The 12,496-nt window shown below is 35.5% G+C and overlaps 1 protein-coding gene and 1 long non-coding RNA gene across 2 annotated transcripts; one reads left to right on the top strand and one right to left on the bottom strand.

Moving 5' to 3' along the window:
• Nucleotides 1-7,749: 7,749 nt before the first annotated feature.
• On the top strand, nt 7,750-11,891 carry LOC111894469 (alpha-xylosidase 1). The gene is made up of 3 exons (XM_023890543.3): nt 7,750-8,186; nt 8,493-9,166; nt 9,914-11,891. The coding sequence occupies exons 1-3, from the start codon at nt 7,948-7,950 to the stop codon at nt 11,788-11,790; spliced, it is 2,790 nt and encodes a 929-aa protein (XP_023746311.1). The 5' UTR covers nt 7,750-7,947; the 3' UTR covers nt 11,791-11,891.
• Nucleotides 7,952-8,548, bottom strand: LOC122197271 (uncharacterized). The gene is made up of 2 exons (XR_006190128.2): nt 8,409-8,548; nt 7,952-8,278 (listed from the first exon to the last, which is right to left on the bottom strand). It is a non-coding gene; the product is annotated as an uncharacterized LOC122197271 (long non-coding RNA).
• Nucleotides 11,892-12,496: the final 605 nt, after the last annotated feature.

Here is a 12,496-nt window from a genome sequence, read left to right as displayed (position 1 = left end):
GTCTTCCAAGTAATTAAGCAGCTCACCCTTTCCTATCAATGTACTTTTCATTGATCAATGTGCTTGCCTTTTACGCTTTCAAATGAGAACTCATAGAACTCACATGCATAATTAACTCAACTGGAATGGCATAGAAGCAAAATAGTGTCAACACGATAGGTTGTGAACCTCAAGTCGTGTGCTAGTGATGATTGATAATGTTTATTCTTGATTTGTTCTTGAAACCTTTCAAGACCATTTAGACTCCCACTGACTCCTTGACATATAAGATTCTCTTGTCAATAAACATTTCTTGACAAACAAATATTCAAGAGTTAGTGTATCTTTTATCAAGACAAAACACTTCTTGAGACTTGTCACTCAATTCACAATCTTAACTCTGAGACTTGGTTTTGGAACGAAGTATGATTGACTTCTTGATTTAACCATTTCTTCAATTCTTGATTCCTTTTCTCAGACATACAATTGCACTAAGACTCACTTAGAGGATCAATTGAGATATGGTTCTTAATCATTAAGACCTATCATAAAACATAATAAAAGGTACTCTCCCTTTTTCTTAGAATAGAGAAACTTTTATCTTTCTGCCTACTTGATTCTTCTTTATTCATTCTACTATTTATTGAAACTCTTACAATCAACTGATAATTACACTCAATCTCATAAGTATAATCATATTTACTTAACCTTAGTAAATCATGATGAATATCTTTGTTACTCTTGTGGTGGACTTGATCAACACACAACTTTGTGTACTCGATCTCCTAGTCCTTTACTTGACACTTTGTCAACGAATTAGTCTAATTTCCAAATATGAAATTTCTCATTCATCATGCAACCAAGTTGTATGATTCCAAGTTTCTGTCCAATTGAAACTTGGGCGATGATAAACTTTCCCTATTTAGTAAATTCTTGACATTTCCACAAATAACTTAATTAAGAATCAAATCCATTATTGCTAATAATAGAAACTTACAAACATCAACTTTTCATACACGTCATTGCAAGGATAAATAAATAATATAAAATCAAAATTTATTTTATTGCGGAAAAGTTTGTCCTTACAATGCAATTCAATTGTAAAACTATGTTAATACATATTTCTTAGCAATCTGATTCTAACTCCAAGTAGTAGCTCAAGATTCTAATCTTCAAGTAATGTGATCGAAATCCATTTCTTCACGATTAGATTCCGTTTACTTTTTCCCTTAAGCTTCCTCTCTTTTCTTTGATCCTACAAAACATCGAAATGTAATCTTATCACATCATGTATTAAGATCTAGAATAGGAACTTAAAAGAGTTAGTTAATGGATTTTACCTAAAGTAGAGCCATATGTTTTGACTCTCCCATCTCTTAGATCTCTTAGGTAAATAGGGCAGCTTCGTCTCCAATGCCGCTTTTCTTGGCAATAAAAGCAAATTGACTCTTTTGGAACAGCACATGGAACTACTTTTGACTTCGCCTTTCTCTTATGATCAAACTTTTCGATCATGGCATGCCTTTTGTTGCCATTTCCTATATCCATAGAGGTCTGGAAGGTAGATCCACCAATCAACTTTGCATTTCCAATGCACCAAATCATTGTTGATTCAGTAGCAATAAGCATATAGGTGAGATCGATGAGGGTTACGTCGTCGTTCATCATATAGTACTCTCTTACGAACTCACTATATGAGTCAGGAAGTGACTGAAGAACCCAGTCAATAGCCAGCTCCTCACCGACAACAGACCCTAACATTCTTAACTTATCAATGTGTGACTTCATCTCTAGGACGTGTGCACACACTGACTTTCCTTCTTCATGTTTACTTGCCAAAAGGGCTTGAGTGATTTTGAACTTTTCAATCTTTTGAGCTTGTGGGTTAGGGATAACAATAGGATGAGGTGGAGGAAGTGAAGCATGATCTCGTGTTCCTCGATCGAATCGTGGAATATCATCTTCATGTGAAAAGCTTGTTCCACGGGATTTGGGAAGACCATAGTTGTCATACCTTGACATCTACAAAATGGGAGAAAAATTCAAGTTGGTTGATTGATTGAGTCCTTAATAAATCACCCAAATGAGATATTAAGGCTAGGACCCAACACAATACTCTACAACTTGGGAGAGGGATTCCGTAACCCAAATTGCAGAACATTTGAAGGTAAGTGAATGAAGATTCACTAATTTCCACCATGAAAAACGAAAAAGAAATTTAAGTTTTAAATCTATTGAAAATTCCTAGATCTTTTGAGATTCATTGAACTTTTCAATGACATGTTTAAGTCTCGATATGCCCCTCGATTTGTGACTGGGATGCCGAGGATCACAAAACAAGGTGTGAATAACCATGCAAACTTACATGGTGCCCTCAATGTTACAATCACCTATTCGATGTGCCGGTTAACCACACACGCTCCACCGAACTATGACAAACAATGAGTCACCCTTTTCTACCTTTGCTTAGAACCATGTAGTGTGTCGGTTAACCACACACGCTCCACTAACGTCTTCGCAAGGGCACAAAGTGTAATTTCATGGAATTGCATCAATTCACTTTTGCCTAAAGTAACTAAGATTGGGAACTTATTTGTAAAACATTAAGTTACTTTTGTACTTCATTATACTTATAATGAAAGGTTTTTGTCCTATCCTACCCGTTCGGCTAACGACCCTCCACTAGTCAAGAGTGCGGTGGGTAAGAGTGGATACCCATTCAATCACCATTTTATAAGCAATTTCCTTAAACACCCCTTATAGACCAGCTTCGTGAATGAGGCCTACTAACGGTAAGACTGACTTTTACCCATATATATATATATATATATATATATATATATATATATATATATATATATATATATATATATATATAATATTAGACTTTTAATGTTATATATAGTATATGGTGTATTTTACACTTTTAAAATACTAGGTGGTCAAATTTAATAATTATACTTTTAATTTAATTAAATTGTGAACCAAAACTTTATGGATTTATTAAACCTCTTTTAATTACACACTTTAATTAATTAATAAAACCATAAGGGTGTGATTTGAACTTTTCAAAACAATACCAGGGTTTTAGAATTTAACATTTCTAAATTAAACTTTTAATCAACTTTTAAATTCAAAACTTGAGGGCAAGTTTTGAAACATTTCAAAACATTAGTGTTTTAACTATTTAAATTTCAAAACAAAACCTTTAAGTTCAAATTTAAAACATAAAACTTACATGGGCACAATTGAAACTTTTTCACAACACAAGGATCAAATATTTGACCTAATCCCATAAGATAATTACCAAATAAATTAAATAATCCATATTTATCATATAAGGAAACTATTATTCAAAAGATTTGAAATTATCTTTTGTTTTATGAAGGATAATCATCCAAATATAATAAAAATCGGATTTTATCATAAAAATACGTTTTTGGTATTAATCTTTCAGCAAAACAGTAAGAAATCCCGATATTCCCTCTGTCTGACCCCTGGACTCGCCGAGTCAGACAGACTCGCCGAGTCAGATCGGGCAGAAGCCAAAAAATCGTTTTTCAGTTAATAATTCAACATACAATCATATACATTAGAAACCAATCAAGGGTCTGATACCACTGATGGGTTTTGGCCATAAGAACATCCTATGTGCTCATGCAAACCCTAATGCTTGGATCTAGGTTTCTCTATTGTACATGCATTGTATCCAAGACTTACAACATTAGATCTAACATATTATAAACTGAAATTAGGGTTTAGAGAATTACCTTTGATTGTTATATAGCAATAACAATCACAAATCCTCCTTGTAATGACTTTAGAAAGCTTAGAGTCACAATTGCCACTCCTTTAATGGTTCACAAACACCAAGAGCAAGAGGATGAAGAATAAGGAGAGAGGAGGCTGCCCAAAACGTCCAGAAACCCTAGTGGAACTCTTCACCACATTTTTGGTGCTCTAGGGATCCTTAAATAGTGAGGCTATTAGGGTTATCTAACAAGGAAACCCTAATTTAACTGCTTAAGCCCTAAGCAACCCATGGACTCCCTCCTTAAAGGCCTTGGACGATTTCTAATGGGTTTCTCCATAGAATTTGTCCACTCCATCCTTTATGGAGTCCATTAGCCCAATATTCAACTATCACACAATTGAGAGTTCTAGTCCCCTTTATTTAATTAATCTCTTTTAGCCACAAAATTAATTCTTATTAATTATTGACTAATATTAATTAAACAATATGATTTCTCCTTTAATATATTATTCTCATAATATATTAATAAATCATAATTAATCCTCTCTCTCCATAATTCATCCTATCAAGTTGCTTTGGTGAAGGCAACCCAAAAGGACCATGCACCATCGGGTCAAGTATATACCAAAATAATTATGGACTTAGACACTAATCCAACATATTCTTCTTCTTAAAATCGTTTCCTATGATCTTTATATCCACATGAAGGTAGGGATAGTTCTACAACTCTGTTAAGTAGTTTCTTACTTACTTAATATGGCTCTTAATTTGTTATGTCACAAAGTTGGCCCTAAAAGCATAAAATTTCCCATTTTACCCTTTTGGACGAAATGGACCTTCTCATGCATTTCTTCTCTTGAACTCACTCATATAACCTCATTTAAGTGACTTAAACTTATTTTGGCTATTTCATGAAGTCACAACTTCATAAAATTATAAAATTCTTCTAAATGACCATTTTGTCATTTTGGTCAATATTTGACTAAAAGTCAACCTCTCTAAGTTTTGGGTTCTTACAATATCTATAAAGATTAATATCTTTATATGGAGAGTAATCGTGGATCATATCCAACACAGAGGAATCTTGATGAATATAGTGTGGAAGTGGAGTCTCTCTTGTGTTCAATTTGTAGTGAAAATGTTTGCCATTTGTTTTTCAAGTGTTCTTTGGCTTGCGAGCTTTAGCCTTGGATTATGGGATTGATGGATTTACAACTTCCAGTTTTTTATTGGTTATTGTCTATGACAGATTGATTGATGTTCAACATGTAGCTTATTTCAAGTGTACAACTTTAGACTCAGTGTATATGACGACCATTCAAGTCAAATGGCCTTACCAAAATTCCATGTTCTTTCATTAAAACAAGTATAAGAAGGAAGTACTTTTAAATAATATTAAATTGTTTTCCTTTAATTGGTTTTGTGTTAGAAACGGTAATTAGTTTTTATTTTTTATGATGGTAGCTCCTAACTAGCTCTTATATATGGTTGTGGTTCAAAAAACATTTTGAGAGATGATAAGCAGGTATCTTCAAAGAGCTTGGAAACACCATGGAAGAATCTAACTTATACTTGTACAAACAAAGTCTTTAAATCAAATCATGCTTATAATAAGCATGTTATTGTCTGACTAACATATGGTACAACACTTAGGCCAAACGTATACACGCCATAAGAGGAGCTTGTGACCAGGTGATCACAGGGAGGCCACAATTGTACACACTATCCTTGGTGCCATGGTCGTGGTGGTTCGTGGTATGTGACACGGAGCGAAACAAACTAATGTAGAAGGGTTGACCATTTTCAACCAATGGGAAACAACTATCCTTTTTCCTATCTCTTCTTCCCCATGTTCATCTCTCTACTTTGTACAAACCACGATGGTAGCTCATGTTGTAGGTACACCATTCTTGGTGATCCGTGGCGGTTTGTGGTGTGTGACACGGAGCGTAACATACCAACGGGGAAGGGTTGATCATTTTCAGTCAATGGGAGACTGTTGTTATTTTTCCTGTTTCTTCTATTCCATGTTCATCTCTCTTCTCTTGTACAAACCACAATGATAGCTCATGTTGTAGGTACACCATTCTTGGTGTGGAAGGAAAAGATGACAAAGTTTTCAGGGGATGGAGGTGACGTGGAAGGAGAAGACGTGAGAAGTATACCTCATGGTCTTAGAGAAAATTCATCGACCGACCAAAATCGATTGTATGTACAATATACTATTGGAATAAATTGTCTAAACTTATAAAAGAACATTTTTTTTCAAGGTCCAGATATTACAACGTTAGTCATCATCAAATCCTATAATTAAATGGGACCAACAAATATTAATATTATTAAGGTGGTGTATTATCTTGTTGCAAATGTAAGTCAAAACCTAACATAAATAGCTACATATTAATATATTATATTATCGTTCCCATGCTTGGTTCAGGCTATGATAGGACCACGCACATTTCTTGGAATGTGCTGGGACTTTGCCTTTTTCACAGTAGTAAAGTATCAAAATAAACATTCTATAATGGATATATTAACATGGAGAAATGTACAAAATAACAAATCACTTTATCATAATTACCAAAATAATCAACATATTTTTCTTTTCAATCATAACACACAAAATTCTTAAAAGAATATATATGAATATATTGTTCAAGCTAAAAATACCAAAGGTTAAATATAATTATAATTTTTTAAAATATAAAGTCTTATATTCATGAAAAAATTACTAAACTAACCATAATCCCTAATTACTAATTTATTTTTAGCCAAAAAATAGCACTTATCCCATAATAGTCACTAAAACCGCATTTTAAAAAAAAAACCTATGGTCAACGCCAATTGACTACGGTCAATGTAACAAAAAAAATTGACTACTCTTTCACGTAATGAACTAATATTTCATGGGTCATCTACCATTTCAGAGCTCGCCGGCCCGGATTATATAAAGTTTTAGTTTTCAGATTAGGTGATTTTATGTAATTTTCAAGTAAGTTAGACTATTATTTTTTCTTAATGGAACCTTCACAGAACAACCAAACCATGTATTTTTCGATTCTTGTTGAAATTTTAGCATAATCTTAATTAGAACTAGCTTTTATACATATAGTTTGTTATTGTTCTTTTTTAAACAAAAAATTTCGAAACATACGGTGTACAAGTAGACAATGCACAAATTGAGCATCAAATGCTTGTATACCGTAGGTTTCCTTGATGAAATCGTAGGTTTTTAAAAAACTACTCTTTGGGACACCGTAAACATTAGAGAATAAACTGTAGGTTTTTTAATACCTACGGTTTTGATTTTGAAAATAAAAAAAATTCTTTATACAGATGTCACTGAAACTATAGATTTTAAGTGAAAGAGTAGGAAAATTAGGAAACCTATAGTTTAACTTCTATTATGAAATAAGTGTTAATTTTTGGCTAAAAATTTATAAGTAATTAAGGATTATGGCTGGCTTAGTAATTTTTTCTATATTGATTTCTATTTGGTTTGTAACATATACTTCATCTGTCCCAAAATTATAATCCATCTTTCCTTTTTAATTTGTACCAAAATACTAGTCTACTTCTAAAAATAAATAACATTTTTACCAAAATATCCCCTCATTATTACTTAATCAACTAAATATTTAATGGAACATTAAATACAAAGTAAGGACAAAACTGTCATTTTATTATATAAAGTTAGTGATAATTAATGTTTTTATTAATCTGTATGTTTTTTGTCTGTAGACAATAATATTAAAACGAAAAGAGTATAAAATATTACAATCACTTATCCAAATTCCTACGGTTTCACAAAACATCATATAAAAGTTGCATTTAACAAGATGCTAAAATGAATTGAACTATTTGATTTGGTACAATACTTTATGCTTTTCTTTCAAAGTTGTTCATAAAAGTACATTTTGAAAGTACATTAACAAAGATCATCTGTGGAAAATAAAGTCTTTGATACACGATAAAATGCTTTAAAATTCTACCATATGATTCGCATATCACCTTTACTAAAATACACCTAAATCAACGGCCATAATTTCTTTATCCATACATAAACAATCATTCCATCCATATCGCTCCCATGACTCTCTTTCCCTCCCCTTTCCTATATATACACTACACCTCACTGTTTCTATAGCTCTGTAGCTACACCAACTGCACCACCAGTCTCCTCCGCCACCACCCACCGTAAACCACCGCCGACAATGGTCTCTTCTTCGAGACCCCTTCTACATCTTGCAGTCGTACTCCTTGTATCATCATGTATAGCCAGCATTACATCTTCTTCTTCTTCTTCAAAATCCGGACCTGCTCCGATCGGCAATGGCTACCGTCTGATCTCCATTCATGAAACCTCCGACGGTGGACTTGTCGGTCAACTCCAAGTCAAACAGAAAAACAACATCTACGGCCCTGATATCCCTCTTTTGCAGCTATACGTCAAGTAAGTCCCCAACTCACATTCACAGTTTATGTTTACTTTTTCACTTTGCTCCCTCGATTATTCATGTAAACCAAACACACCCCTTGCTTTATCTGTTACATTGTTATCTATTTAGAGCAATGCTAGTGTTAAATTACATAGTGAAGAGTATTTTATGTGTTCAATTATATTCTATGGGGGTAAATGTAATGTTTTAAACAAAAAGGATCAAAATGAAATTACTATCAGTTTCTTCTTCTCTTTGGTGATTTCTTCACGTCTTGGTTATTAATCTGACCCGACTCCGACTGGCTGCCGGATTTTCAGGCATGAAACCGATGACCGTTTAAGGGTACACATTACCGATGCACAGAAGCAAAGATGGGAACTACCGTACAACCTCTTACCACGACAACAACCGCCGGAGACGCCGTCAAAACAGACAAAAACCCCCGCCACAACGACGGAATTCGCCGGAAGCGAGTTGTTATTCAGCTACACCGCAGACCCATTTTCGTTCGCCGTAAAAAGAAAATCCACCGGCGAGACGCTTTTCAATTCCGCCACCGACAAATCCTCCCCCTACAACTCTCTAGTCTTCAAAGACCAGTACCTCGAGATCTCAACATCTCTACCAAAAGATGCGTCGTTGTATGGGCTCGGAGAGAACACACAGCCGCATGGGATTAAGCTCTACCCAAACGAAGCATACACGCTGTGGACGACGGATCAATCGGCGATCAACCTGAATATGGATTTGTACGGATCACATCCGGTGTATATGGATTTGAGAAACGTCGGTGGGGAGGCGAAAGCACATGGGGTTTTGCTGTTGAACAGTAATGGAATGGATGTGGTGTACAGAGGGACCTCTCTGACATACAAAGTGATTGGGGGTATTTTCGACTTTTACTTCTTCTCCGGGACTTCCCCTCTTGCCGTTGTCGATCAGTATACTCAACTTATTGGCCGACCTGCTCCTATGCCCTACTGGTCTCTCGGTGAGTACCATTTTCCACATAAATATCTCCAATGCATTAAATACTTGTACCTTACAACTTATAAATATTTGTAAATTGTAATTCATGTTTTTGTACAAAATACTTGTTTCATGAAACACTGACACGCAATCACCATCCATGTTCATAAAATAATATAGGTAATACTTAAAATACGAATGAACAAGTTACATTTTGATTGCTTATTTATTTTCTACCATTACACGTGATTAGAAAATGTATGTTTATTTTTGCAAAAATATGTGAAAATAGAAAACGATTCAATCATTATTATCACAAAGTAAATGGGGAAAGTGACAACTTATGATGGATATTTGAGCTGCTATAATTAATGATAATAACTCTAGTTATATTGAGTTTATTTTGTAGCAAATTAATTGCCAATAACATAATATGTGTAGTATTTTAATTTGCTAAACACAAGTTTGCATACCTCGAAAATGTAATTCTTGTAATTTTTCGTGCGTTGAAAGATATATATTATTTTAATTGTATATTACTCAATTTGGAGTATCGAATAAAGGTTGTGTTTTAAAACAAAAAATCTGTTGAGATTTTCTTGTTTTTAACCAAGATGTGCCCATACAAGTGACACATGTGTATGTACTATGTAGGTCATCAATTTTAATGAAATTTTGTCGCTTTCACCAATTAAATATCTATTTCCAATACCAATAATTATAAAATAGTATTGCATCCATCTAAACGTACATTGCTTTCCATTTGTAGGCTTTCACCAATGCAGATGGGGTTACCACAATCTATCAGTCGTCGAAGACGTTGTCCAAAATTACAAGAAATCAAAAATTCCACTCGATGTAATTTGGAACGACGACGATCATATGGATGGACACAAAGATTTCACTCTCAATTCCCGAAACTACCCTCGTCCAAAACTCCTTAACTTTTTGAACAAAATACATTCTCGTGGCATGAAGTACATTGTCATTATCGACCCTGGAATTGGTGTAAATTCAACTTATGGTACTTACCAACGAGGTCTAGCTAACGATGTTTTCATCAAATACGAAGGAAAACCCTATCTGGCCCAAGTCTGGCCTGGGCCAGTTAACTTCCCGGATTTCCTCAACCCAAAGACCGTATCCTGGTGGGTTGATGAAATCCGAAGGTTCCACGAACTCGTCCCTGTGGACGGGCTCTGGATCGACATGAACGAGGCTTCGAATTTTTGTTCAGGCCTCTGCAAAATTCCACAAGGGAAACAATGCCCCAGTGGAACCGGGCCGGGTTGGATCTGTTGTTTGGATTGCAAAAACATTACAAAAACAAAATGGGACGAGCCCCCATACAAAATCAACGCGTCCGCAACATCTGTCCCGATCGGATACAAAACTATCGCAACTAGCGCAGTGCACTACAACGGCGTCCGGGAGTATGACGCACATAGCATATACGGATTCTCCCAGACTGTTGCCACACACAAAGGCCTGCAAGGCCTCCAGGGCAAACGTCCTTTTATACTTACCCGATCCACGTTTGTTGGATCGGGTAAGTATGCAGCCCATTGGACCGGCGACAATAAAGGAACATGGGATGATCTAAAATACTCAATCTCCACCATGTTGAATTTTGGTATATTTGGGATCCCGATGGTTGGCTCAGATATCTGCGGGTTTTACCCTGCGCCAACCGAAGAGCTTTGTAACCGTTGGATCGAATTGGGTGCGTTTTACCCGTTTTCAAGAGACCACGCGAATTACTATTCACCAAGACAAGAACTTTACCAATGGAAGTCGGTTGCTAAATCGGCAAGAAATGCATTAGGTATGCGGTACAAGCTGCTTCCTTATTTGTACACTTTGACTTATGAAGCTCACACAACCGGTTCACCCATTGCTCGACCGCTTTTTTTCTCGTTTCCAAGTATAACCAAACTTTACAATGTAAGCACACAGTTTTTGCTCGGAAGTAGCCTAATGGTGTCGCCGGTTCTTGACAAACATCAAACCAAAATCAGTGTCATGTTCCCAACTGGAACTTGGTATAATTTGTTTGATTTGAGCAAAGTGGTTGTCGCGAAAGAGACAGAGTCTTTCTCCATGGATGCTCCCTTGCACGTGATTAACGTCCATTTATATCAAAACACGATTCTTCCAATGCAAAAGGGAGGAATGATAACACGAGAAGCAAGAACGACGCCGTTTACCTTGATTGTGACTTTTCCGGCTGGGGCCACGGCGGGGGAGGCCAAAGGAAAGGTTTATGTCGATAATGATGAGCTGCCGGAGATGGAATTGGGAAACGGTCAGTCAACTTATGTTGAGTTTAGCGCAAAGGCTGTTAACGGAGTTGTGAAGATATGGTCGGAGGTTCAAGAGAGTAAGTTTGCTCTTGAAAAAGGTTTGGTTATCGAGAAAGTAACCGTGGTTGGGTTAACAGGGGTTAAAGGGGAAGTTTCGGTAGAGGTGGAGGGTATTATGGGAATTTTGGATGTTTCGAAGGTGGAATTGGTTGAAACTGAGCATAAGTTTTTAGATGAGTTGAAAGGGAAGGGTGTTGGGAAGAGCAAAATGGTTGAGGTTAAGGGGTTGAATATACCAATTGGTAAACAATTCTCGATATCATGGGCAATGAGAATTGATTAAATGTTGAGGGGTCAATTTGAAAATTATGGTGTTCCTTTTTGTAATTTCCGTAATTATTTGTTTCAAGCAGATATCCTTTTAAATATTTTGTTTCTATTTTACTTCTTTTTATTTAACTTATGGTATCCATCACTTAAGTTTTACTACACGGATTGCTTTAAGTTTTTTTATATATTTGATCTAAAATTTATTCCTTTTTTTTGTACTTTAGATTTGAAGCAAAATTATAAGTTTACTAGGAAGTAGGAATATGCAAACAAGAATATAACGTGTCATCAAAGTAACATACAAAGATGTATGATGTTATTAATGACAACAAAAGTTTTAGTTTATCTTCGATTCATAAACTCAAGTCTCTAAAAGCCTAATTTCTCTCCCGAAAGCTTTTAGCTAAGCCCACAATATATTTAGTCCATTTTATGCTCCCCTCAAGCTTCCTTTTTTTTTTCTTTTTTCTTAATTCACTATGATGTTGTTCGAAAACAAGTGGGTGAGCTCTAGTGGATTGAGATGGTGTAAAGGCACAGATGGTCTTGGTGGCAGTATGTTTGTTCCCGGTTTGAGACTGGTGGATTTTGGAGGTGCAAGTCTGATGGAGGGAGAAGAAGGATGCAATTTTCGTGGGTGTGCTGTTGAGATGATGGGCTGTACAATGATATTGTTATGTAGATGGACGGAGGAAAAAGGGTGATGCAGGCTATGTTTC

Source organism: Lactuca sativa, chromosome 4 (assembly GCF_002870075.4).
Source record: "Lactuca sativa cultivar Salinas chromosome 4, Lsat_Salinas_v11, whole genome shotgun sequence".
NCBI lineage: Eukaryota > Viridiplantae > Streptophyta > Magnoliopsida > Asterales > Asteraceae > Lactuca > Lactuca sativa.
This window is presented reverse-complemented; position numbering and strand designations above follow the sequence as displayed.